Below are 27,088 nucleotides of genomic sequence, written 5' to 3'. Positions count from 1 at the left end.
ACCGTCGCCGCAGACAAATTCAGCTACTCCCCCGAAACTCCGACCTTCGCCATCAGCTCTTGCCGGGGCATCTCCAAAATGGCGGCCAGAGTCCTCTCATCCGGGATGCCGTTGTCACCGTAGGGTCTCTGTAGAAGTTCCTTGATATCCTCGTATTTCTTTCCCAGCGCTTCAGATTCGGCCTCTGAAAGACTTTCCTCCAGCAAGTTCAAGTCGCCGCTCGTCTCCTCCCTGATGTGAGGTTCCAGGTCGACCCATATGGCGCTGAGTGACGAGTCGAAACTGGGCTCGGCAGGTTTAAACCTGTGCATGTGTCGTAACTTTGCGTTCATCTACGCAGCAGGCAATCAACATCCGGCGTCGACTGCATAGTCCATGATGGGAGGGCCACAGAACTTACACTGTCGAAATCATCCGATAGTCTTCGGTGTCTCTCGCCTCCACGTGCAATGTGGTTATCAAGAGCCGGGGACACAACAAGGTCCTCCACTATCAGGTATCGGTCCAAAGCCCAAACGAACTCTTCTGGCCTACGGGTGTCTGGGTCGGCTTCCCGAAGGCGTCGAAAGGCGCGTTTGATGAGGGCATGGTCTTGTTTGACCGCTTTTGAGATTCGAGGCATTTTGAAATGCGTGGCTGTGTTTGGTTCCCGACTATAGGTGTGTGTAGTTGCCTGGCTACGACAGTTTCGATGGCGGTGGTGTTGTACTAGAAAGGGGGGCACCAAGGGCGCACCATGACGTCAACGAGCTGAGAGCTTGTGGTCTGGATTGTCTATGGCAAGTCTGTATCCCCTGCATGTTTCCCTGTTTCTCTCATTTATCCTTACTTGACACCAACCGATAGTCGCCACTTACCTCCAATAATTACGACCAAAGCATCCATCCGGCCAGCACCAACCACATGCTATTATTATTATTATTCATACTCCGCCATGCTATTACTAAACTCATTTTCGAGAGGAGAGGTGTGGAGATATAAGTTCAAGCAGCGCTTTAATATGCTAGGACCTTTGCAAGCGTCGTTAATACATTTAGATGAGCTCGACCTCTTCCAAACCAAAGCCCTCTGTTGCAAGCGCCTCGCCATGCATGATACCGTGAACATAGCTCTCCCCTATGAGACGAAACCTTTTTGTGTGATCCCTCTTTTCACCGCAGTCCGGTTGGTTCTCCAACTTGATACCCCCCTCCTGGTCAGGTCGAAATACAAATGGGCCCGCAGCCCCAGGCATGATACAAACCACATCCCCCACGGCAGCCGACGCCGGGCCAAGGCCAAGGTACCCCTTTTCGGTGTAAAACAGTTTCCTCTTCCCGTACCTCCGCTGAAACGAGTTCTTAAACGCGGGGTCCTTGGGCTGAACAAGCGACCTCTCGGCTCCATTCTTCACTCTCATCACGTAACTCGGATTCTCCTGAAAGCTCTCCAGCTCCCCCCAGCTTGGCGTGTCCGCATGCCCACCCTCTTCAGTCACAAACAAGGCTTGCAGCTTGATCAGCGTATGCACGAGCCAGCCAAATTGCGGTCTGCCCAGAAATCTCGGCCGCGAATTCGTCTTCTCCCGTATCTGTTCGGCACTTAGTCCAGCCCAGCCGACATCTGCCCAAACCTCCTTCGCTCTCTGCAGCGCCTGGGCAAAGGACAGGGCACAATCCCTCGGTGGATCCGGTTCCTGCGACACCTCCTCCTCCAGCTCGGCGCGCACCACTACCATGGCGCTCACTAACTCCTTGAACAGCATCCCAAACCGTGCCGGAGCCGGGCTGGCGGTGCCGGCGTCCTGGTCCGCGCAGAGGGTGCGCCAGAGGACCTCAGTCCGCTTCTGGCCCGTGGCCGGGTACGGGGCCTTGAGGAGCAAGGCGAGCTCGAACCAAGACGGCTCAAGCAGCATGGCGCTGTTGACGTAGTCTGTCCGCTCGTTGGCCGTTTCGACGATGGTGTCGAAGATGTGGGCCCGCAGGCGCAGGCGGGACCATGAGTCTGGCCCTAGTGATGGGGATGGTACCAGCTGCGGCGTTGGGTATTGGGGCCCCGCCACGGCGAACGAGCCGTAGTTGCACATCATGTTGAAGTAGGGAAGGCTGTAGTCAGGAACCCAGGAGGGGTACATGGCGATCTTGCGTTTGGAAGCATCCTGCACACATGAGAGGATCTTGAAGGATTGGGACTGCTCGATGATGGTTTTTGTGGTGATGGCGAAGACCTTTTCGGGCGATCTGGAGTAGTCGATAACCCAACCGGCGCGCACTTCGGGATCCGCTAGGCCCAGGATACCGTAGACTTTGTCGCGGGGGTCACCCGAGTGGAAAACCCAGGTGTCGTAGATGAGTTTCTCGAGTGTAAAGCGTCCAGGAGCGGTGCTCGTGCTACTGTGAAAGCGGTCTCGCCAGTCCGCAAGCTGCAAGACGTTGTGTTCAAGAGGCACCGCAATCTCGTGAGCCTGAATAAACATGGTACTCGGGTTCCAGCCCAATATCTGACAACGTGCTTCGATGTTGCGTGCTGCCGTGACAAGGTCTGTCCAGGATATCTTGTGTTTTCCGCAGAGAATGACGAGATCCCTAGAAAGGATAGCTTCCTGGATAATCCACAAACGCGTGAACCACTGCCGTTTAAGAAGGGCAGCCAAACTGCACCAGTCCATCCAGTCGGTGTAGGCCAGGTTGCTCTTGGCGTATACCTCGGGGTCTTGCCGCCGGAAAGGCGTCGCTCCACTTTGAACAAACGCCTCTCTGGGATAGGCGGCGACTTTTTCGATCGTTTTTGCCGCGGCGGGGGTATACTCGTCGGCACGACCCAGCCAAATGATTGTGTGGGCGGCTTTTGTGTAGATCTTGTCCATGATCCTAACCTGCTCTCCCCGCTCATCCATATCCCCCTGGTTGATGCAAACGGCGTCAATCCAAATGTCACTCTCGCGCTTCATCAAAGAGAATGACTCAGGGCTCTGCTCATATTCTTGATGTCCTCCCAAAGCGTCAAGAAACTCATGGAGGACGTCGAGTAGGTTTCTCTGGATTTTGAGTCTCTTCCCATCACATAAGATTGGGCTTCTCTCAAGAGGGCTGTATTCGTTGTCTACAGCATTGAAATGTGCAGTGAAGTCAACACCATTCGCATGAGGGTTGCCCCAGGTGTAGGATAGCGCATAGAAGAAGGGATCATCTTCCAAATCGACCGTCTTCAGGGATACATGCACCGACCCATCTTGCCCCTTCCCTACCACGCTCAGGAGCCGAATAGACGAGAGCGTTGGTAATGGTTCATACCGATATGGCTCCCGGGGCTCTGTCTCGAAGGCTGTTTCTGCCGTGTCGCTCATCTTGTTGTACTTTAAAATTTGGATGTTTCTGGCGAAGTTGGTATCATCGTTCAGAAGTGTGGAGAAACCCTTGTCAGCGATTCTAGTTCGGGGTAATAACCCTCCGAAGGCCTCTTTACCTTCGTGTCCGAAGCCCTGCGGTTGGGTATTGGCTCCATGTATTACCAAGCTACGGTGCGGGCGAAGTAAATAACTCGCAGTGGTGTTTCAAGAAGACGTTCTAGATCTCGCAAAACGGCTCAGTCTAAAAGCTTTTTACAATAATATACCCTTCCTAGCCTCTTGCACATGCTAGGTTCTCTTACTCCCATTGCTGTTCCCCTTCTCAAATGAGCTGAAGATTACCAAAATGGCCAGAGAGTACCTCTCCATGAACCGCCGACTGAGGCGCAAATAGAGGCAAGTCGCCGTATGATGACAACGCTCAGTGTACACGACCGCTGAGAAGCACGCCAACGCCGTAATTGCTGTGGTAAAACAACAAAGACGGGGTAAATGCCTCTGAGTAGGTACCTAGTCAACCTTCGTCTCGTGATTACGTGACCCATCGGCGCAGACTCTGTTTATAACTGCGTCTTGCGGGGTATCTTTCAGCGGTGTAAAGGACCTCGGCAAAATCTGTCAACATTAACGGATTGAAGGGAGGCTGAAGCTATTTGCGGAACAAGTCTGCCGAGCCCCTCTCTTCCTCCCATGGTGAAACTTCTTATTGGCGCGCGTCGTCCTGGGCTCGGTGCACGACTTCGTCCTGTTCCCGGATTCCGGGATTCCGCTTCGGTCATAAATGAGACACGACGGAACGACGCGATCCAACACTCACACGGCCTAGACTCGTGCAAGAAACGGCGAGGTTCCTTGACTGGGTGGAAAAACAAGGTGCGAAAAGGCGAACCGGCCGATGGAAGCAGGAGAAGATGAATTTATCCCATCACAGAACGCGAGCACCGGGTAGGTAACATACCGGCTCATGCCTTAGCCCTTGGCATGGCTACGTTAACTCCATTCTAATTTCTTCAAGGGCATGCGCTAAGGAAGAACCGAGTAAATACATATATAATTATACATAAGCTGGCAGAGTTCTGAATCACTGGCGATTGTTCCCTGCACACGGATGCCATTCGCAGCCTTCCCGCATACCACCCCCGTGCCGGCGTTATGGTTGGGCTTTCCGATATCCTAGGAGCTGTGGCTCTACTCCCGGCTCTAGTTTCTGCTTATGCTCTACCAGAGGCCTGCAGTGGAATCTGCAACAACTCCCATGATCCATCCATCATTCGTCGTGCAGATGGCACATACTTTCGCTTTTCGACCGGCGGCAGAATTGCCATCCACACGGCACCGAGCCTATCCGGCCCTTGGACCTACAAGGGGGCAGCGCTGCCGGGCGGATCCTCCATTAACTTGCCTGGGAACCAGGACCTTTGGGTAAGTCATGCATGCCACGCCACCATTCTCTCCGCAGGTCCTCGTTCTTCAGGTGACATGCACTAAATGGCGGTAGGCCCCCGACGTCGCGCAGGTGGGCAACCAGTACTACTTGTACTACTCTGTAAGCACCTTCGGGGTCCAGAACTCGGCCATCGGCATCGCCCGGTCCTCGAGCCTGGATGCGGGCACCTGGACGGATCTCGGCTCCACCGGGGTGGTGTCGAGCGCCGGTCTGCCGTACAACGCTATCGATGGCAATCTCGTCAACGAGCCGGGGACAAGCAACTACTTTCTCACGTTTGGTAGCTTCTGGAACGGCATCCATCGCGTGCGCATGACGCCGACCAAGAGCAACGGCGCCGCGTATCAGGTCGCGTTTGACCCCAACGATACGGCCATGGAAGGCCCGACTGTGTTCAAGAACGGCGACTTCTACTACCTGTTCTTCTCCAAGGGCACCTGCTGTGGTTATGACAAAAACAGGCCGGCGGCGGGGAAGGAGTACAGGATCTTGGCATGTCGATCCAGCTCGCCTGTTGGCCCCTTTGTTGACAGGGACGGCAGGTCGTGCCGTTCCGGAGGTGGCACCGTAGTCCTCCAGTCGCACAACTGGGTGTATGGTCCCGGTGGGCAAGGTGCGTACCAAGACCCGACGAACGGACCTGTAAGTCATGCCTGCCCCGCCCGCCTGTGTTAATTTCCACGGTAAGACCATCTCGAGCTGACAGACTTCTTTAGGTTTTGTACTATCACTATGTGGATACTCGCATCGGTTTCGGAGACGGTCAGAAGAAGTTTGGCTGGAATCGAATCAACTTCTCAAGTGGGTGGCCCGTTGTCTAAGCGCCTCAGTCGAGGAGGGCAACGGCGCGGAGGGGAGGAGAGAACGGTGGGGGATACCAGTCAAGACAAACGTCACTATTAAGCTCCGTGCTCTACTGGATAGATCCACTCAGATATACACTGAGATTATTAACTGCAAAATTCCGATCACCCTGCCAATCCCCATGAGTGCTTTTGGTTCCTTTTTCTTTCCCGTATAAAACAAAGCGCCTAGGAACTGAGGTTCAGACACCGGAATATGCGGACAGCAAATACAGCACATTGGGCTCCTCGCTATCGTCATGATGATTAAGACCGGAAATGTAAGGGATAGGGGAGAATATCACAATCGCTTCCATCTAGCAAATGGGAAAAAGGAAGGACGGCAACATTGAACTGATGGGGTATCTTGATTAAGAGGCAAGAAAAGCGTAGCAAAGGAGAGGGAGACCCTTGCGGTTGTGTCGTCCTCATTATATCATGGCGGGCATGTGTTCGTGTCTAAAGGCCGTGCGGGTAGTTGTGGTGCTGGTTAGGGGTCTCCGTACGCCGTTATTTGCGCAGCCCAACCTTACCCGCCAGGTTTTTGAGCCAACCGGAAGCGCTATTGCGCTTATCGTCTGGGGCTCCCTCGCGGGCCATGGCGGCATCGCGCAACATCGGTCCGATGATCTCAACGTCGCCAAGCTCTGGGAACTTGCCATCGTCGCTGAGCATACGGGGGATCGACGGCGAGAGTTTCTCTTCAGCCGTGCGCTGCAGTTGGGAGACCACAGAGGGATCATTCTTCCACTGCTCCCCCAGGCGCTGAACAAGATGGTCCTCGTCCCGTTGCCACTCTTGCTCTATCTCAGCCCATTTGGCTTCTGTCAAGGCGTACGTTTTAGAGGTGGACCCGTAGTGTTCGCCAGTCCGCACAAGGTGCTTGGCGTAGTTGGTTCTCGCCAGGTTCCAGTCAGAACGGAAGGATTGAAGAGACACGAGATCGGTCGTCTCGGGCAAATACGGCCTGGGTTCAATCGTAAAGTTTGCGTGGCCGAGGCAGTCGGACCAAGAGTCCTGGTGGTCGAAAAAGCAGGGAATTGGCGAGGGGGCGTCGCCAAAGGCACTCGAGATTGTTCCGCGGCGTAGAGAAGAAACGGACGGCTTGGTACTGAGCGGCGGTGTTGCATACGGCTTGGCTGTCGGCCAATCGGGGACCCGCGAAGTGATCATGGAAGGAGACTGCAATGGCGAAGTCTGTAGGGAAGGGGATATGGTATGACTCGGCGTTGTGTCGATGAGAAGAGGGGGTAAGAGGGGGGTGGTCGCATTGGCGCGATCGCGCTCTACCCGTCGTCCCAAAGTGGCCGGTAGGTTGTCGAGGGGCGAGGGCAGAACAACGCTCTCGGAGCTTTCGTAGAAGGAGAGGGCAGGAGTGGCCGGAACCGAGCCTTGCGCGCGCTCGGAAACGTGCGCCGGCCGTGACACGGAGGAGGATCGGCTCGAGGCAGCGAGGGAGAAGCTCGGGCGGGAGTCGACGAGAGACGGGTCGGAAGCGGGAGAGAAGGTGAGGTCGTTACGCCTAGATGTGGAGGAAGATCGCCAGCGAGGCAGACTCGGCAGTCTCGACCCCAACCTCGTGCTCCAGGTCGAGAACCCTGCATCGGATCCGTGGCGCCTCTTTTTTTGCCTTGGGCTGGCGTTGAAGTCGCCATCACTGAGGAAGCCGAGATCGTAGTCGGAGTCAGGAGCCATATAATGGTACGGACCGGTACTCTGCGTCACGTCGGCATTGTGAGAACATGGAAAGTCGCCTGGCTCCTGTATTAGCAAAGCGAGCAGAACCTTCACCGACACAACTTGGACCGAAGCACCCACACAAGCAGTAGTCATGGAATCCAAACTCCCGGTCGGTATATTTGGGCGGAGTCGCCGGTTTCTCCTCCTCTCTTTCCAATGGCTCTTCCTCGACATCGGGCAATTGGGATTTGCTGGGTCTGGTCGCGTGCAGAGATTGTGTAGGGGATGACGGGTTTTCGGTGCATGGCGGTGGGACGTGTTCGAGGGATGAGGTCGAACCGGATAACGTCGAGTGGTTGGTGGGCGAGAAGGTGGATGTAATGGGTGAAGGGGAAGTAAGGTCGGACGAGGACGAATTGTAGGTGTAGTAGTACGGTGTCTGGTCGCCGGTGTCATCTTGTTCCCCCAGCTTCCTCCGCTCTTCCACGAGCCGCGGAAGCAGCAATGGCTTTAACCCAGTCGACATGAGAATGCTGCAAGCATCAGGGACACGGTGTGAGCTTGTGAGGCGGCCGTGGGCTGTAGTATCGATCAATGGCGAGCTGGACACCTGGGGAGAAACTGGGGAAGAAATGGAGGTGGAGGGGGGCGGACAATTTGTTGTTGGGGTCAGACACGAACGGGATGAGCACACTCACGAGCCACTCCCAAGGAGTCCTAGCTCCAACGCGAATCGCTGGATCTGTGGCACCGACCAGGGTAGGTGGTGAATTGGGTTCCCGGCGCAGTTGTGCGTTGGCTCGGTTGGGTGTTTTGCGGGGCCGCTCGGAAGCCCAGCCCGGTCCAGATGGTGGCGGCAAGAAGAAGCTCACTCGCCGCCGCGCTCGCAGCGCCCCCCCCCCAGGCCCGACCCCCCAGCACGCCGGCGGGGCGGCAGTTGAGGAGCTTGGTTGGACGATCAACCCGCAAGATGACGAAGTTGGCGGCTCGCCAACTTGGAAGTTCTCAAAATAACCGCCGAAGGAAAGCCGCGGGTGAATACTGCTCGATAATACAGATACGCAGGCAGGCAGGGCACACACGACAAGAATTTTCCTGTCTCCTACTTCAAGCTCGGCGCGAGTTATTATTATATGCACCCCGCACGGTCCCGCGCTTTGCTAAGTGTGGCCGAGTGAGTGACTGGCGTCGCACGGGATGGGAGCTCCCTCGACCCCGTCTTGCCCGTGTCTTGGTGGTCGGCACTTCGTGTCTTGCAGGATCTGCTCAGCGAAGCATGTTCGGCCACACGGATCTCCAGGCTGCGAGGTCAAATAGCGGGCGGCCAAAACAGTTTTGCCTCGTCAACTCCTGATGTTGCGGCGTCTCGCTAGGGGGAAGGGACCCAGAAAAGAAGTGTTTGAGAGTGCACGACACACTGGTGGGGGGTTGCAGGACGTGGGCGGTCGAAGGCCGGACCATCAGAATGGGTGATACTGCCACTGGCACCACGTGTTGGAAGGTAGTGTATGTTGCAACACGGTCAGCGTGGGGTTGGGAGAGGCGGGTTTGTGGTTGGCCTCTGGGTCGGAGACCATGCACCGTCTGGGAACGCCGGAGCCGGAGCTGACTGCACCCAATCGATTTCTTCCGGGCAGTCTCTAGCCTGACACTGGGAGCTCCGCAACTCAATTGAGAACAACGCTGCGAACAGGTTGGGCAACCGTGTGGCACCACCTATGGGCGGGCTGGTGGGCTGGTTAATGGTGAGGTGATTGGTGCAGAGATTCCCCCAAGCGCACACAGCCAGAGCCAGACGAGCCAGAGCAGTTGACCGCTCCCCCGCCGAGCCCACCCAACCCACGTGAAGGTGGCCGTTTGTCCAACATTCATGATGACAGGAGAGGTGCGGGGGAACATGGGATTGCGGGGGCTGGACAGCAGTGTCGCTCCTGCCTCTTCTTCCCACTCGGCGTCAGCTGACAATGGAAACCCTTAGAACCCAGAACTTGGGAACTCGGGATGAACCAAAATTGCAACTCGATTTGGCTTAAGTCATCCCTAACCCTCGGGCCACCCGCCAAGCCGAAACTGACCCACGCCACAAGACGGGAGGAGAGGAAGCAAAAATAAAAAGAAAAACGCTCAGAACAGCAATGCGGAGTCGCGCTAGTTTGTAGGCGCCGCACTCGCCTCCCATCCTCCGGTTGAGTGGAAGTTTGAATTTGAAACTGAAAGGAAGAGGTCGGACTTTTACTTTCCGAGTTAGCAACCGGTGAAGGTGAGTTAACCGAACGCGAAAGAGGCGCGGCGGATTTTCTCAGCATAACGCGCCGACAGAGTCTGAGCAGGAGCACTGCAGCAGACCTTTCCAGATTTCTTGTCCCGTTCAAAAGCAGAAACCAATTCATCAATCTCATGCTCCCTGATTCGCCCGGAATCTCGCGTACCTTGCACAAGCGTGTTCCGAAGCCTGCCCGGCGTGCGCAACGGCCCCACACATCCCATCGGAGATCTTGTATTGCACCTCAGTCACCCACATCACTCGGTGCTTTTGCGCCCTGAGCGCCGCTTCAGAGCGGCACAGGCCCCCGCGTGTGCCAGAACTGTTCGTTTGTTACACTACTGGCCCCGGAGCGGCTCCCGGAAGGAGACCGCAGCTATTCGACTTGGAGTTGGGGAGAATCAGGTCGCAACATAACCGAGGTACCCAGACACTTCGAGTTTCGAGTTGCCCGCTTTGCGCAACCCCAGCTTGCTTGCCCTACTACACGACGATAGTCGTCAAAGAGCGTCGTATGCGGCGGCTTCACCTTCCAAACGCAGGGCTTCATGGCGGATGCGGTGTAACAGGCACTCCTCTCAATGTAAGGTCGACACGCACCCGTAAATATCTCCTGTACATACCTGACAGACGATCCCCTGTCGTCGAGGCAAGGTCAATTACCACCGTCCTTCCCACCGTACCGTAGGTGATCTGTCACACGTCCCGTTGCATCTGTCCCTTCCCATCATAGCCGAGGCCAATATGCGTCGGTGCCTCGATAGCCACGTCGATCCAATGCCATCCGCCGCGCGGGAAGCTCTTCATACCCGCAAGAGGTACCCGAAGTATTCGCTTGACAGCTGTCACCCCGCTTCCCAGCTAACGGCCATTGAGTACTGGTTGACCAGTCACACGGTGAGGTGGTGTCCTTGCAGCCCTAATTTGCCACCACCGGCCTGTGCAGTCGCATCCCATTGACTCGGGACCGAGTTATGGTCGTGCCCTAATCACTAATAGTGTCTGTCTGCCTTCCTCTTTATGGTCAACGGAATTAGGAGGTGGCTCGTCGAGAGCAACGTGAAGAACCACCATCGTTGGTACACAGAGTTCCTGATCTCACGCCATCTGACACTTGTCGGGTGCAGAGTCGAGCCCTATGACCCCTACCCTCTCTCGACACCTGCCAAGGGACGATTAACGTGCTGCCATGTGGTGGCCGGTCAAGCAAGAGGTGTCATCATTCCCAGTGACATCCAAAATCACTTTTCGTCCCTTGCATTAGCCCGGTATCAAGGGGGGGCGCCTAACGACCGGATTCGTTCAGCCCTCCTCCGGCACTCTCGGGACGGGCCCTCCGCGGCCCTCGGCTTTTCAAGACCAAAAAAAAAACCTTTCTGGCGGGCGGCACTGGGGTGGATCGTGGCCGAAGAGATCGTGCTTTTTCCCAGGTTCCCATCGAATCCTGATCCATTGATGTGCTTGGCACCTTGGGCGCGCCCAACCTCATGTCAGATGTGTGACCCAGCTTTGAGACCCCGAGGTTACATCGAGACTCCGGTTCGGTGGCGGCAGAAAGAATTTTCTGCTCCTCGATCTGGGCCTGGGCGAGTGCACCGTCGAGATGACCCGAGCCGTGTTGGGGGTTACTTCCGTCGCCCATGCTATCATTCGTTTATGGAATCATGTCATCATCATGACCCTTTTGCCAGCAGCCACACATCTGCAATCTACTTGAGAAGGAAAGAATACCCGGGGCCCGGCAATAGTGGGATGGATGGAACCTGGTCTAACATCTCCGGTTCTCAAAGTTTCCGGGGTTCCGAGCTTGCCATGTCATCTGTGTGATTGATTGGATTGGCATTGCCACCAGATTTGTTTATTTTTTTTTTAAAAGAAAAAGAAGAAGAAATGCGTGTATGTTGGCCATTGTCGCCCAGAGGTGAGAATCAGGGGCAATCCGTATACGAATTAGTATTGATCGATATCTCCAATTAGCAATGGTACCTCACTAGATCAAACTTTTGTGATCAACGCAGCCGCTCCGTTTCCCTTTCTCTGGAGGGATTGGAAAGGGATATCAGTAAGGTTTCAATCAACTCGGCGGAACGAGCTAAAAGCACAGGTGGTCATAATAGCTCGCCTTGGTTGACGGGTCAATTCTACCTCAGCTCACAATACGGTAGTTGCCTACTTCTTGGACCCTAAGTAAAATGAGTGATCATAGGTATTCTATTGGGAAAAATGGTATGAGAATCTGCTGGATCACAGAACCCCGAACTTCTAATCTTTCCCTCGGTGTCTATACGGACACCAATAGCATCACGCGTTGCTCTCCGACTTTAGGACGTCGTCTTGGTCTTTAATGATTTCAGAGATGTGAAAATTCACCATCCAAGAAGTGACCGATTAGAGAAGCATATGGGGGACCAAAAGTACCTAGCGAAGTCTTGACATTAATCACAGTAAGGCGGATCATAGGAAATTATATTAGATTATTTCAGGGGCTAGCCCTTAGGTAGATGAAAAGAGAAAATAGCAATATTTCGTCACATATTTGCTCTTAGCATCACAATTGAGGCGTACGTTAAGCGCGCTATGCTATCCTAACTGGCCGCCCCTAAAGTGCGGTCGCTGAACTCATCGTATTCACATGTTACGATATCTCGGAATACATAACTATCCGTACACCATAAAGACATCGTATATAGAGCCAAAAACTACTTCCCTTTCGGATATACGCTAAAACTAGCCTCGGAGGTATCGAGAATATGTTTCGCACCTAGGATAGAAAGATGATATAAGGTAGATTCCCAGGGTCTGTACAATCCACTACTAGGTACTTAACTGAGTTCATGGGTATTCAAATACCCATCTTCTCGGTGAAGTGAGCACATTGTGCCATACGAATTCCGTGTAGCGGAACAGAAAGGGCTTACTTAACGCAATCAGAAGAACGAGGATCAGTCACACGCTACTATCCCGTCATCAGGCTACTATTGAAGACGGTAGCACCTAGAAGCAGGCACCCGAGGCCTTCACTTTACATCCCGGAAGTGAACAGCATAACCGCAGGAGAATATCTGAACCACAGACATCCAATAGCAGTGGGCGGAAGCAAAGTGTCATTCATAATAACACTGTTGGTTGACAACTAGGTACTTTCACTCCTTATGTTTACTTGAGTTTATTTTACGCCATCAACATATCCTCTCTAAGAGGCGCAAGCCTTGGTTTGCCATCCCAATTTCTGCTTTGGAAATATTACTAATACGAGCGTGCAGGACAGAGCGGCCGTAATCATGGACAGGAAGCTATCCGGATGGTCTCCGACTTATGAGAATACTGTTGCACCAGGATAGTCCTTGTGGATGAGGAGTAAGGTGTCTAGGTATGTATGCTGTGTCCGTTTCCTGTTGAACTCGTATGAAATATTACTCCCGTTACATCGGATCAAGGCCCTTCCTATGATTTTCAGCTAGCCAACACCCTCGTAAGCGTAAGTGGCCAAAAGGTTCTGGCTTCTTCCCACAGCAGAGACTCCCAAGTCAAAAGGAAGTATGTGTTGAGATAGATATTTATTTGCCTTGGCTTACTCCTATCTATTGGCAGCTGCCGCAGCTCTCATTCAGATGGTCCAAAACGGCCCGCTCTCCTTTTCTTGATGCGAGAGTCGTTGCCTCCTTCAACGTGTGGACCGGAAAGCCTTGCTTGTCGCCTAACTTTCACAGCGGCCAGAGCACATCGAATGTGTTGAGCGAGGGGACAACGGCCCACCAGGGAGGTATAGAGGAACCGCATAAAATGCTCTTGCCATCTGATCGGCTTCGCGCCGCGCTCAGCTAGTGTGCCCTTGTGCGTTAGATAAAACGACAGTGTACAGGGCATCTCCGCCGCTCTCCACATCGGCGGAGCTGAGCCGTTTTCTTTCTGTAACGTGACCTCGAACCTGTGGGCCGGTAATCATACAGGTTGGAGAGAATCCTTCGCCAGGAACGTGTAGATGGAGCGGCATTGGGGAGGGATGGCGAGGATCGGAAGCTTTCTGGTCCCAATCCGTAACAACATTGGAGCAGAGGCAGTATCAACAAAACGCTCTTTATAAAGAGCGAGGCCTATGGCGACAAGGGAGGAGGGCTTGGACCAACTTAGCAATAGGTCGTGTGAAAAAAGCCATCTAGTGACGTTGTTTCCCCAACGTCTTTCACTTCGGACTCCAAACTTGAATGCTCGGATGGAGGTTGAAGATTCCCCACCCACCTGAGACCCAAGCCCTTGTTCTTGTCTCTCTTTTTCGGGTTGGTGATTGTGTTGATGAGGGGCACTAGACCTTGTGCCTTGTACACGAGAGTATCGAATCTCGACGGTCAAGTATCCCCTTAAAAAAAACAAAAAAAAAAAAAACGCAATTTTGAACTACGTACCTTATTCTTGTTTATAGGAGGTCGCGAGGCAGTCATCCATTTACTCGTTGCGCCTTTGTAACCGAGGGAGCTTCGGTTTGTTGGTCCTTGTTTGTCACCGACGATCAGGAAGCTGGCGGTGAGCCTGCGGGGCCCCAAGGTGGGTTCAAGCGTTGTGAAAGCCGTTTCCATAGGGCAATTGATAGGGGGGCAGGGCGGAATTGATACGGGGGCAGGGCGTTACGCGGGCAGGGCAATCTCAAAGCTCCTATTGGCTCAAAACTTTTTTGTTAAGCAGGGGCATGCTCCATCAAAATTCTGCCGCGTCCCCTTCCATATTTACCAGCTGCCAATAGTCTGTCAACTCCAATTGACGTCAAAACATCGTCCTTGAGTTTCCATATGCCTATCCATTGCGCAATGACCCGCCGTCCAAAAAGCTCCCGAAGGCTATCCCGTTCTGGATACGATAGCGCTGATCCAGGTGAAGCGCAATCCCGACCCACGAAGCGACTCCGACTGTGACGGAAAGCTCGCCCAGGGTTGGGGTTCGAGGTGCACTTCCGCATCCGGACTAGCTCCGTTTTGGGCATGCCTTCTCGCGTTGCCAACGCGCTATCCTGTATCTTTCCTCTCTTTCTTCAGCTTTCGATTAGCAGAATTGAGTCAGCATACGCGGTGCCCTTGTGCCTCGCCTAGATGTTACTCGTCCCTCACACCGACGCGATAGTTCCGATACGTGCGAGCAGCGCAGGCGTGGATCTTCAAGCAGCGGCTCAGGACCGGACCCTGGGGAATGGTATGGCTATGGCGACGACGATGCCCTATATAATCTCTTCGCAACCGTTGCGAATACTTGACACCCATCGCTTCGAAGCCAATATGGAAGGTAGTAGGAAATTGTGTTAGTGTTAGCGAGTTGGCCTTCACCGCTTTTAGGGGAAAATGCTGACAGCTGTCAGAAATTTTGGGCCAATAGGAACTTTGAGGTTGCCCTGCCCGCGTAACGCCCTGCCCCCGTATCAATTCCGCCCTGCCCCCCTATCAATTGCCTTCCATAGTTGCATCGGACCTGGGGGGTCTTGTCTCCACGTGGACAGCAAACGACTGGGGGCTCTAACAGGGCAGGCATGGATATGTACTCTGGTCTGACATACGGTCGTTGTTCGCCATCGTCAGTCTGGTCACCGGAGTTCAAGGGCATGTCGATGTTGTGGTCTTCGTGCATATGTGCGCCGTATTGAAAAAGATGGAAGAGAAATTGGCGGCACTATCCGCCGTTTGCCGCCGAAAATCATGCCAAGACTTACACTTGATAGAACGGAAGTTGTGAACGTGGTTAGCTGCAGCGCCAAGCACGTCAGCATGGACAAGGCCGGCAGTCCCGGGGTGGGAACGTGGGGGCACGGCTCGAGGACGCTCTCCTTCCCTTGACCGGGTGTTGTGTGAGAAGTTTCTACTGGGAAATCAGGTCACGGAAGTGAACAGGCCAAGTGCCAGACATGGACCCAGAAGATTACAATCCTTCGCACAAGGAAGATTATATATGAACAGGAATATCAACTTGATATTGCAAGGATCGATGCCCTTGATCTGGCAGTGCTTTACCTACCGACAGCAATCCTTGTCGGATGATCGCCACGTTTCTTGCTGTGCCGCGCCCGTCCTGTCATGCCATGTGCCTCACGACCACTACTACATGCAGCCTGACCGCTCTTCGTTCCTGCGAGAGACGCGCACCCAGAAGTCCTCAATTATCCAAACACCCTAGGACCGATTAGCACAGCCGCCAACCACTCAAAACTTTCCGAAACCTGCTTACAGCATTGCGAATATGGGCCGCCTTAGCGGGGTTAACAAGCGAAAAGTCGAACCGTCTCAACAGCTAATGCCCAACTTGTCAGCCACCAGGTTGCTCAAGTCAATAAGTCTGCACTCATCAAACATACCTCGACGAAAATTTTGTTGAATTCCATCCAGGCCACACCTTTCCCAGGACACTGGAACCTTCCAGAGTGAAAGATCAAGTCCACTGTATTGTTCATACGGGCGAGCTGTTCCCCTTCGGCCTCCAGCCATCGTTCCGGGCGGTAAATCTCAGCGTCCTGGCCGTAGATCCTTTTAGAGCGGTGGATCGCCATGATGTTAGAACCAACCTGCGTGCCGCCCGGAATGAACTTCCCGTCTATTGTATCTCCCCCGGGAGGCACCTCTTTGAAGAAGACGCCAGAAGCGGGGGGCATCATCCGCAGACCTTCCTTGATGACCGCCTGGAGGTAAGGTAGTTGCCGGCCTTCGGCGTCCTTAATGGGTGATGATATCTTCGCCAGAGCAATGGCCTCGTCGATTTCAGCTTGCAGCTTCTGGTACACACGTGGATTGCTCAGGATATACAACGTAACGGCCCGGATAGTCGAGGCTGAGGTATCGCTTCCGGCAATGATCTGGACCAACGTTTCTGCGGCGGCCGCTTCCTCGTTCAGACCATGACGAATAAAGGATCCGAGCATATCGTGGTGGTCAGGAGCATCGGGCTTGAAACGCGCGGCAGTCACGCTGTTCGCGATCCTGTTAAGGGTAATGATATCAGCACCGACGAACAAGCACGAGCATCATCCTCGTTGCGACGGGCATAACTGTCTGGCGTCGACTCACCCGATCAAAGCGCCGAATCCGATCTTGTCAGTTTCTTTCGGCAGAAGCGTGCGAAAAAAGCGTGACTGAAGAAGCTTCGCCAACAAAGGGTAGGTTGAAACCACCATCATCGCGGGGATGGAGGTCATGGCGATCTTGATATAATCAAAGACGTCGGCATCCTGCTCGAGGAACCCCATTGGCTGGCCCCACGCGAGGTCCCCGATAACGTCCAGAGTGAAGTACTGCGCCTTCACACCCCAATCCATTGGCCGATACTCGTGTTTTGTTGACAAGTACTTCGTCTCGATGAGTTCGATGAGTCTTGCAATTTGGGTTTCTATGCTGCCCTCCATGGACAGATTTTCCTTCCCAGAGTACTAGGCCCACATCGTCAGCGCCCGCCCCCGGTGGTGGCAAGTCCCAGGGAAGTGAAACTTACCCCTGGAAGTATCTTCGCGCGAAGCGCGTTATGAGCGTGATCGTCCCTCAAGGTCAACACATTGTCTCTGCTCGGGTCAACTCGAAATGCCTCGTACCCTATTTCCCGTCAGAACCTAATCCGCGCGAGGGAGGGGCAATACACGCGTGATCTGTTTCTCCCAGTCACTTACAGGGCCCTCGAGTGTACGGAGACCGGGGTGCCATCATCTTTCGCAGGATATCGGGGTCATCAGTGAGCAACTCGTTGGGGCCGACGCGCACGAGTGACCCTGTCGGACACGATCTTATTAGGGCAATACTCAGGAGGACCGCGGGCAGGAATAATATCTTCGGTGGTCGAGGTGAGTGACGACTCACCATATTGCTTGCCCACCTCCTCGTATGCTGCCGGTAGCCGAAGTTGGATGGCTTCCCAAAAGACCCAGAGTTTGGAGAAGCCGGCGATGAAAGGGCCCGGGACGTGGGATAGGCGTCGCCATTGCCAAATAGCATGTAGCACAAAGGCGGTTACTAAGCCACCGAGCAAGATAAGTATGCTCAGTACCATTCTGAAGGTTGATTGGCGCCAGAGGCCCGGTATTGGCGTGCAGGAAAGTCAGTTCAGCCCAGCTGCCGCAGGTACAAGAGGAATCACAACCGATCGGATATTCATTTGATTTTATAGCTCGGGGCCCGCTGGACCCCGCGGATACGACTTGAAACCAACAGTCGATGCAGTCACCTACGCTTGCCATATTCGGTTCGACTCGTCCATTATGACCCGCTTGCATTGCCCTACTGCACGAAAAGCATCAGCAGGGGGTCGGAACATGTCTTTGTCTGTTTGGAAAGGACCAGCTCTCTCGGTCACTAGTCCCGGCCCCGCTTGCCGATCCAGGTTTCTTAGGTGGTATTGCATGAACCCTCGCAGGATCGAACCGAGACCCTGCTCGCCCCCCACCCTTCACTGAAGTGCTTATTGCCTCCTTGTCCATCTAGCCCATCAAGGATTGCCTACTGCATGGCGCGGCCTATCCTCATCTACGACCGACCGCTTAGCTCGGTTGGTGCTCATATCGATAATTAGTGGCAATATTGATGGCGGAGCTCGATGGCGAGGCTCGGGATAATATGCTCGCTCCTAGGATAGATGCCTGTCTATAGTGTACTTCGTATCTGCCGGCTATTGTTTTGAGAAGTCGTTCGTCCTATACCAGGAAAGGTAGGGTGTCGATGTTCAAGATGGAGTCACTTGGACCCTCGTTTAGGCTGTGCCTGGCCTCTCCCAAGTTCAACAATGCCCGAGTCGGGCACCTTCCGGCGCTATGTGCGCCTTAGTACCATGGCAAAAATGAGTTGTTTCAACATCAGATACGATAGGTATGCGACCGCTATTGCTTTAAGAAAGCCTCGTTTGCGGCGTATCCAAACTGCAAGACCAAACTCGGAAAGGAAGAACGTCCCAAAAGAGCGAGAGAAGGGAAGAAAAGAAGAAAGACCAGACAAAATTTCCAATCTTGATGGCCGTGTCTGACAGGCCGAAACAACGTCACACATCCTACTATACCCACCCAAAGCAACATAAAATGAATGAATCCGAGCCTCAAAATTTCCTCGCCCTCCATTGGCAGGGTCTCTTCCATTACCCCATCTGTTCCGGCCATCTCTCCTATGCCTCTCCCTCAACTAGCGGTTTCATGACGGGAGCCCCAAGCCCAAACCGTCTCTTCACCGCCTTCCATGTTTTCCACGATGGCTGGTATATACCACAACGCACGCCGACTACCACACCCCACTCCCATGTGATGGCATCGTGCTTGAAGACAATCCTGTTCACGACGGGTAGGTAAATGACGGGGAAAGCAATCACAAACCCAGCCGAAACGGCACCAAACAAGAACTTGTTCTGCCAGACTGTCTTGAAGACAGACAATGGACCTGAGTACTTCTCGGGATGCATGTTGAACAGCGACCGGGTGAAGTGCTTGGCCTCCCATGCCATCACTAGCAGTAGGAAGGTCAGCGTGGCAAACGTCGTAGCTCTGGCTTTGAACGCGACGCTGCACGCGTCCGAGTAATCCTCGTTACACATGACTCCCAAGCCATTCGGCCCGTTGACGCCGTAGGCCACCGAGGTGAACGCGGCGAGGCACAGGCCGCCCATGGCGGTGCCGTAGACGAACTTGTCGATGATGAGCTCCCGCGTAAAGACGCCAGTGGCGAGGTCGTGGGGTGGGCGCTGCATAATATCCGGCTGCGCGTCCTCGATGCCGAGGCCGAGGGCCAGGAACGACGAGGTGACAAGATTGGCCCAGAGAATCTCGAGGGGCGATAGGGGGAAAACGGAGATGCCACGCGGGTCCTTGAAGGCCAGACCGATAAGAAGGAGGAAGACTTGGGCGATGTTGGAGACAAGGAGGTGGAGGAGGAACTGCAAGGGGTTGGTTAGTCAAGGTTATCTCAAGCTTTGACATAACAAAAAAGCACCTTTTGGATGTTGTCAAACAAGCGTCTGCCTTCCTCGATGGCGGTGACGATCGAGGCAAAGTTGTCGTCAGTCAAGACCATGTCCGCAGCCTCCTTCGCAACGTCACTGCCGTTCAGACCCATGGCAATGCCCACGTCGGACTTTTTGAGTGCGGGCGAATCGTTCACACCGTCTCCGGTCATGACACAAAACGCCTTCCTTCTGTGCATGGCTTCCACCATGCGCACCTTGGTTGTCGGGCTACACCGGGCGAGGACAAGAGGCAGGTGCTCCATCTCGTCGACTTGAGCGTCGCTGAGGCTGTCGAACGCGCCGGCGACCATGATACTTTTCTCGTTGCCGTGGTTGGCGCGGTCCAGAATGCCGATCTCGTAGGCGATGGCTGTGGCTGTCTTGACGTGATCGCCGGTGAGCATGTGGACGGTAATACCGGCCTGCTGGCACCGCTTGACGGCTGTGGCAGACTCGAGCCTGGGCGGGTCATAGAGACCCGCCAAGCCGAGAAACGTGAGGTTTCTCTCGACCGAGGAACGCTGGTCCGGGTTTTCGTTTACCTGTGAGGGCACCTTTTCTGGCGCCGTTGTAGGATCCTGGGGAATAAAGTCTTGGGGGTTGGTAGATTTCCTAGCGATACAAAGCACCCGAAGGCCCTCGCTGGCTAGAGACTCAGCCTTGGCGACGATAGTGTTCTTTTGCTCGTCAGAAACATCCATCAGGGGAAGCATGGCCTCGAGAGCACCCTTGGTGTAGGCGAACGCGCCTGCGTCGTCGGTGCAGACAACTGTCATCCGCTTGCAAGACGAATCGAAGGGGAACTCGGCTAGGAGCCGGTGGCCGCCCGACTGCAGTAGCTCGGGCTTGCCCGTGCCAAAGCGCATCGCCAGGACCTGGAGAGCAATTTCAGTGGGCTCACCAATGGCCGTGTAGGAGGCGTCGGTTTTGGTGACGATCGAGTTGTTGCAGAGAGCGACTGTCTCAAGGAAGTCCTTCAGCCGGGCTGCGCTCTTTTCAGCCGTTAGAGACTTGGGGGTGTACACCTCGTCTCCCACGCGCACGTTTCCGCTGGTGGGATCAAAGGGATGGGTTGTGTCCTGGATGGACACCTCGGTTCCGTCGACCAGCCATACCCGCTTGGCAACCATCTTGCCCTGGGTCAGTGTGCCGGTCTTGTCGGAGCAGATATTAGTGACTCCGCCGACAGCTTCAAGAGCGGCGAGTTTGCGGATGACAACATTGCCTTTGGCCATAGCGCGAGTGCCGATGGCCGTGGCGATGGTGAGGACGGCAATGAGTGATTCCGGGATAACGGCAACCGCCACGCAAATACCGTAGATCAGGACTTCGCTGGTGACATCCCAGCGGCTGGCGGAGAAGACGATGATGGCCAGAGTGATGGCCAGGGCAAATAGCAATAGAGCGAACTTGCTCAGAGCAACCTGCATGGGCGTGCCGTCAAGGCCGAGCAGAACCCGAAGACCATTTCGGACCTTAACCCAAGCCTTCCCGAGCACAGTTGTCCGCTTGTCGGCCGGGTTTTCTCTGCTCTTCCTTAGGAGCTCCGCAATCCTACCGACCTCGGTAGTCATACCCGTAGCGACGACAATGCCAGTAGCACGCCCGCGGGAAACGACGCTGGCTGAGTACACCATGTTGAGGCGGTCTCCCAGGGGTACATCGCGGTCCTTGAGGATGATCTCGGCGTGCTTGCTCACAGGGACAGACTCGCCGGTGAGCAACGCCTCGTCAGTAGAGAGATTGATGCTGTGTACGAGCCTGAGATCCGCCGGGACGATGTCGCCAACTCCAAGCTTGACTAGGTCGCCGGGTACCAAGGCCTCAGCCTTGATGTTATCCGTGTGGCCACCGCGAATTACCTTGCACGTGGGTGCAGAGAGCGCGTACAGTGCCTGGATGGTCTGCTCAGCGCGGAAGTCTTGGACGAATCTGCATCGAATGGGTACATGTAAGACGGAGGCGATCAACCGGGGCAATTATTTTTTTTCTTTTTTTGTTGACTTACCCGACCACCATGTTGAGCAGGATGACAGCGGCGATAACACCGCCTTCAATGTGGTCATCGATGGCGAAGGAGAGGACCATGGTGATGACGAGGACCTAGCTCTCGGTCAGTTGCCATTGTACCGCACCCGAAGATCATTCTTGGAAACACTCACAAGAGTCAGGCTGTTTGACACCTGTCTCATGAGAATCGTCCACACGGATAACCCTCGAGCTCCCTCAACCTTGTTAGGGCCATGGTGCTGCAGGCGACGGGCAGCCTCGGAACCGTCGATTCCATTTCTGAGCGCGTGAGCAAGAGGGGTTGGCCGTGGATGTTTGAGGAGGGGAATAAAGGCTTACTCGAGGTCTGTCTCGAGCAGCGCGCAGACATCTGGCACTGAAAGTATGTGGGCGGACTCGGTGGTTAAGGCGGGAGCCGTGTCGAGCGTGCTGCTGATGGAGCCACGGCCAACAGTGGCATCAGCGTCGGCATCCGTGGCATCGGCGTCCGTTCCGGTGGTCCCGGCGAGAGTGGGGGATGGGGGAGAGCAGACTGCGGAACTCTTGAAGCCACATATAGGAGGCTCCGTCTGCCCCTCGACGTCCAGCTCGTTCTCTGTCCCCATTCAATAAAGTGCGTCGCCGATATGATCCCAGCGAGTTCACGCGATGAGGAAAAAAGGGAAAAGAGCAAAAGGGAGAAATCCCGGAACCCGGAAGATGAGCCGGGCTTAAGATCTGATCCCCCTGCCGCTCTGGTCGTTGGTGTCCGATCACCGAACGCCGCCCGCCACATCCCACCCGAATTGAACCACTGACGGACAGACCCGAGCCTGGGGGCAGCGGGTGTCTGGGATGATGGATACGTCGGCCAAGGGCGAGCAGCAACCACACAGACGAGTGACAGGCGTCGCCAAGTCGCTGGTAGCAAGGCCACGCTCCAATCACCTCTCTTCCAAGATCCCCACCGATCATGGACCCCGGCAGAGCTAAGAACTCCCAGTGGCTGAGATGGTTCCTCCGGCTTTCCTGGTCCCCTTGGCACCCACTCCAGCCTGTGTTGCCCAGCGCCGGATGCATCAGCCTGGGGCCACAATTGATCAGCTGGTGTCTTGCTTGTCTCATAAACCCCGTTAACAAGGCTGACGAAGCCTCTCTCCCTTGAGCCGTCCAATGAAGCACGACCCAAGCGACGCCATTGGATCGCCATTGCGGGGCTCTCAAGTTGAATGTATCAGCAAGCCACACAACCACGCACCACGTCGAACAGCCTGGGCTGGGTCCCATCCGCATCTTCCCCACGTGCGGGACACAAAAGCTTATGATTGTATGATTGCTGGTGCAGGTATAACTACAACTTTCTATGATCAGCTGCTACCGGTGATACGAAACACAGGTTACGGTCGTGTTTCTTCCTGCTGTGGCTGGGTGAGCAGGTTGCCAGTGATCGCGGCAAACCACGTCCGCCAGGAATTCCCCGAGCCTGCCAAGATGAGCCCCACATGCATCCCAAAATGTTGGGTGAATCCAAACCTGAATCTTGCATAAGATATGATTCATGTAAAGAGGGTCGTTCTCTTCTTGCGAATACCAACCACATCGAGGAGCTGAACCACTGCCACTAACTTGATCTAGGAAAGTTGAGTGCGGCATCACAGACACGTTGAAGGATCAAGGATGGTCATCTCGTTTAACACAAGAAGAAGCATGGATAGAACCCTTGGCATCTCGGCGCGAAGGTCACCAGCAACGCTGGGACGCAAACTCTGGACGCAGAGCCAGTGCCAGGTTGAACACACTGATAACTACACTACCTACACAGGACCGTTCCAAACAACTGGTGCCGGTACTTCGTCCCCACGACCTCTACCCACGAATCCGTATGAAGCCGTTTTCGGTTGAGTTTAGTTAATCCAAGCCGGGCACCTTTCAAAGACGTCCACGTGTATTAAAACTTACAAATCCCCACGTTTCGGCCAGAATGACGAAGCCACTCCCTGATGTTGGACAAATAGTGGCCGCCGCCAACCATGCCTTATTACCACGAGAATAGCTGAACTCGTCAGTTTACGGAGGGAAGAGCATTTCCTCTCGCATAGCCATCTTGAAACCCCGCGGGATGTAACCCACTCGTTAGCAAGCCGCGCCCCATCTTTCGATCACTGGGGGGGTGTATTCCTTGACTTGCCTTACAAAGGGTGGGGATTGAACGTTACTTGCTGAGCTACATTGCTGCAATCCTCGCTGTGACTGACATCCAAGGCCGGCTGGCCGGACAAAACATCATGAGCCGCTCGGAATCAATATGCGCACAGCCTCCTTGCCAAGAGCGGGGTTTGGTTCAGGGACGACATGACTGGATGGCGTTGACGGTGTTTTGAGGTCGGCAACAACACATACCCACCGTGCATGACGGCCAACATAGTCCAGATCCGTTTTTGAACGCAAAAGGAACTAACACTCCCCACAAATTATTTTGATTGAGGCCTCCAAGGCCGAGTCTTTGCCATTGTGAGTCTTGGTATTGGGTTACATCTCGCGCTCTGGGCTCGGATAGAGAACGTCGACCGACTTTGGTGACGGCTGCTCCACGAGAAGCAAGATCGACTCTCGTTTTCGGCTACTTAGACCTCGTCATGGGATGGGAGGGTTCTCGACACAAACACCTGGGTCACGGGTTTATCGCAGACTTTACTGTATAGGGTCGGCCACAAACCCGATTATAGATTGAAGACAGACCTTGTTTCTATCGGACGGAGCAAGAAGGGTGGTTCGCTTGGTTGAGAAACTAGATCAATTTTTCGTGGCCGTTTGAGGAAGGTTACGGCCCATTAATCCCTATCGGAATGATTGAATTGCTTTGAATTGATGATAAGAACTTCAAGGAAATTGAATGGCTACCTGGGGGGACGGCATGTTAAGGGAAGTCTCGTGTTCATTCTTTTCTCCCCTTGAGTTAAATGTCCGAAGAGATCACCGTTGAGTACGTGCTCCCGCCTGGAAACGACGAAAGGCCGGTACGACCAGGGCTTACAAGTACACGACTGCGGTGCTTGATGGGAGGATTGGCCACGTCAAGTGCCCGGTGGCCGTCGTATATCCCTTCCTGGGTTGCGTCTCTCACCTCGCAATGGAGGGCGGCCAATGCGGGAACTGCCTCTGACATTGCACCGAGTGCTGCCCGTCCATCATCCTGGATTGATACGATCAACCGCTGGACGCTGAGATCCAGACCGATTTCGAGTTCTACACGGTCTAGATCTGGCCCAGCAGCGGCGATATGGGGCGGGCACAAAGTTCGCCCCGAGTAACCGGCGGAGGATGATCGCGATGAAGGGTGCGTGGTGAAGTGGTGGACGAGGACGGTATGCATGGACGTCGATAGTCACAGCCCCATCACATATAGAAAAGTTTCATCCCCACCCGCTAATTATCTTCAAAGTCAACAAGAACTCCGCTCTCTCCCTCAACCAATCCTCCTCCCCCGTATTGACCGCATGAAAACCCATGCCCCCCATACCTCACCGAATCCTCAACCTGCACCACCCACACCGGCAGCGTTGAAATGCTTCCATTTGCTTCCACGGAAAATCCACCTCGCACTCATTCTTGGTGCCCGTAGAATGACCACTGAGACCTCTGTCTGTCTAAATGCGAGCGATGAGTGGCAGCCGTCCGCAGCCCAGCCTGTAGCGGGATGGCAATCTCTTCTGTTATGCCGGGCGGTCGGGTGAAGGAAGGTGTCTTGGAAAACGTCCGTAACTTTCTTGACCCAGATTCTCGAGAGCAGCACCACGGTCTATGCAGGCTGTGCTACCTGTTTCACAGACGTATTGGAACTGAAATACATGCTTGGCTCTATCTATCGCGGGGCATTTCGATCTGGATGTCTATCACATTATCTGCCCCCCTGTCAACGGCAACAACCAGAAGACCTTGTTCCCGCGGCCCCCCCCCCCCGATCCACTGTCGTCTTGGGAGATGTCGGGAACGCTAATTCACAGCCATGTGAAGGAACCGCCTCTCTGTACGCACTCTTCGATACTATCGACAGTGCATAGCCATCGTCTACGGATTGTCCCGGTCCACTCCTTCAGTACCCGAGTGAGCGGGCATAATGGTTCCACACATCAAACAGGCCAGAATCATCCAAGAACAAGGGTATATATCTGTCCATCCATTCGCCATCCAGTTCTGCAGTAAAGGCGGCCTTGCAGTACTCCCAGTAATCTGGATACCACCCTGGCTGGTGCCAGTCAATGATGGAAACTACCTTGCAAGGGGTATCCATCAAAACCATAATGTTGCTTGGGTGTAGATCGCCGTGGGTAAGCACAACCGGTGCATCATCGGGTAGATGCTCTCAGCCGGGATCAGGGAGTTCCGACGGTTTTTTTCCCGGCCAGTGTTGTTCAAAGCCTGACCTGATCAAGATGGATAGCCAACCATAAAATTCAGTAGCTGAATGGAACGGCCCCCCCGGAGGGTCGTTTCGCGGGCTTTCGAAAATGATATCGCTGGGCGCCTGACGATTGAGGTGGCCTTTTCAATGGAAGCAAGTAAGTAACGGTACAGATTTTGGTCGTTAGTCGGCTTGTTGCCTGTCCAAAGTGTCATCATACCAAGGAAGAACTCGCTGGTTGCGTGCCGCACCTTGCGCAGCTCGGAGAGCATAACGCGAAGCTGCTGGCAGATACTCTCACGCTCAATCTCATTGAGAGATCCCCAGCGTTGGGCCAGGGTGACGCCATGCACCAACTCCATATAGATGAAAACTTGGCCGTGATCGTGTGTCCAGCCATACACCTTTGGGGTGGGGACGGGGACTTTTGGCAGGGCATGGCGCAACGCCCAAAGACACTGGCCCTCATCTACCCTCACCTGGGGTGCGCGTCCAAACTTGACAATGAGGCCAAGCTCCTCGTATCGAACTGGTGGGATCCGGTATTTCATCTTCTGCGAATTTTGAATGTCGCTCCTCGCGCGAACGTCCGCGGGGGACGGTAGTTCAGCGCCCGGTCCGTTGCGCGAAAAGAATGAAGACTCAAGGAAGACTGCCCGCTCAGCGGGGGGGAACTCCTTGGTGGAGACGATAAAACGAGGCGCCGTCGACATTGCGCGGACAGGGTGGCCTGGATGTGATAATTCAGGTCCCTAAGCACTTCGTAAAGTTCGGTGGTTTGCTTGTGCCGCCATCTGGTATGTATGTGTGTTAATACGGGGCCCCGCCCGGCCCAACCGCCAGAACAGAAAATCCCATACCTGATCTGGAAACGAGACCTGAGGTCACGAGGTGTGATGGTACGTATGTTGGACTACTCACAATCCGTGCAGGACCTCTATGCAATAGGGTCTTATTGTAATAGCGAGCTGGTTTCTTGGAATAGGATGGTGCGAACACATATGGAGCACGTGTTGAAAATACCCTGCATGCCTTAACTCTTATGCGTTTGACGTGGACCTCAGCTGCAGCAGCCTCGGTCTGAGGCGAGACGGCATAAGCTGAGGCAATTGCATAAGCATTTCATCTACACATTCCAACTTCCTGTTGTTGCTTAAGTTGTTGTATGGTGTTGTTACTCAAATGATGCGAATGTTAC

General features: G+C 54.3%; 8 protein-coding genes across 8 annotated transcripts; 1 reads left to right on the top strand and 7 right to left on the bottom strand.

Moving 5' to 3' along the window:
• Window positions 1-23: 23 nt before the first annotated feature.
• Window positions 24-622, bottom strand: CHGG_02152 (uncharacterized protein; the record flags this gene model as incomplete). The annotated part of the gene is made up of 2 exons (XM_001228667.1): window positions 24-332; window positions 401-622. The coding sequence occupies 2 exons, from the start codon at window positions 620-622 to the stop codon at window positions 24-26; spliced, it is 531 nt and encodes a 176-aa protein (XP_001228668.1).
• A 411-nt stretch (window positions 623-1,033) lies between these two features.
• Window positions 1,034-3,636, bottom strand: CHGG_02151 (uncharacterized protein; the record flags this gene model as incomplete). Its single annotated transcript, XM_001228666.1, has 2 exons — window positions 1,034-3,460; window positions 3,631-3,636. 2 exons carry the CDS (start codon window positions 3,634-3,636, stop codon window positions 1,034-1,036), a joined length of 2,433 nt encoding a protein of 810 aa, XP_001228667.1.
• Window positions 3,637-4,480: 844 nt separating this feature from the next.
• On the top strand, window positions 4,481-5,596 carry CHGG_02150 (uncharacterized protein; the record flags this gene model as incomplete). Its single annotated transcript, XM_001228665.1, has 3 exons — window positions 4,481-4,750; window positions 4,827-5,417; window positions 5,492-5,596. 3 exons carry the CDS (start codon window positions 4,481-4,483, stop codon window positions 5,594-5,596), a joined length of 966 nt encoding a protein of 321 aa, XP_001228666.1.
• A 531-nt stretch (window positions 5,597-6,127) lies between these two features.
• On the bottom strand, window positions 6,128-7,823 carry CHGG_02149 (uncharacterized protein; the record flags this gene model as incomplete). The annotated part of the gene is made up of 2 exons (XM_001228664.1): window positions 6,128-7,371; window positions 7,436-7,823. 2 exons carry the CDS (start codon window positions 7,821-7,823, stop codon window positions 6,128-6,130), a joined length of 1,632 nt encoding a protein of 543 aa, XP_001228665.1.
• Window positions 7,824-13,163: 5,340 nt separating this feature from the next.
• Window positions 13,164-13,554, bottom strand: CHGG_02148 (uncharacterized protein; the record flags this gene model as incomplete). Its single annotated transcript, XM_001228663.1, has 2 exons — window positions 13,164-13,469; window positions 13,537-13,554. The coding sequence occupies 2 exons, from the start codon at window positions 13,552-13,554 to the stop codon at window positions 13,164-13,166; spliced, it is 324 nt and encodes a 107-aa protein (XP_001228664.1).
• A 2,083-nt stretch (window positions 13,555-15,637) lies between these two features.
• Window positions 15,638-17,567, bottom strand: CHGG_02147 (uncharacterized protein; the record flags this gene model as incomplete). The annotated part of the gene is made up of 6 exons (XM_001228662.1): window positions 15,638-15,709; window positions 15,892-16,510; window positions 16,598-16,956; window positions 17,019-17,116; window positions 17,191-17,289; window positions 17,378-17,567. 6 exons carry the CDS (start codon window positions 17,565-17,567, stop codon window positions 15,638-15,640), a joined length of 1,437 nt encoding a protein of 478 aa, XP_001228663.1.
• Window positions 17,568-18,054: 487 nt separating this feature from the next.
• On the bottom strand, window positions 18,055-22,698 carry CHGG_02146 (uncharacterized protein; the record flags this gene model as incomplete). The annotated part of the gene is made up of 8 exons (XM_001228661.1): window positions 18,055-18,207; window positions 18,777-18,828; window positions 18,901-19,430; window positions 19,487-21,431; window positions 21,508-21,602; window positions 21,662-21,788; window positions 21,849-22,104; window positions 22,308-22,698. The coding sequence occupies 8 exons, from the start codon at window positions 22,696-22,698 to the stop codon at window positions 18,055-18,057; spliced, it is 3,549 nt and encodes a 1,182-aa protein (XP_001228662.1).
• Window positions 22,699-25,916: 3,218 nt separating this feature from the next.
• Window positions 25,917-26,603, bottom strand: CHGG_02145 (uncharacterized protein; the record flags this gene model as incomplete). The annotated part of the gene is made up of 2 exons (XM_001228660.1): window positions 25,917-26,089; window positions 26,192-26,603. 2 exons carry the CDS (start codon window positions 26,601-26,603, stop codon window positions 25,917-25,919), a joined length of 585 nt encoding a protein of 194 aa, XP_001228661.1.
• Between the last annotated feature and the right edge of the window lie 485 nt (window positions 26,604-27,088).

The sequence above is a fragment of the Chaetomium globosum genome, genomic scaffold, assembly GCF_000143365.1.
Source record: "Chaetomium globosum CBS 148.51 scaffold_2 genomic scaffold, whole genome shotgun sequence".
NCBI lineage: Eukaryota > Fungi > Ascomycota > Sordariomycetes > Sordariales > Chaetomiaceae > Chaetomium > Chaetomium globosum.
Note: the sequence above shows the minus strand (reverse complement) of the source record. Positions and strands in the feature narration are given on the sequence as shown.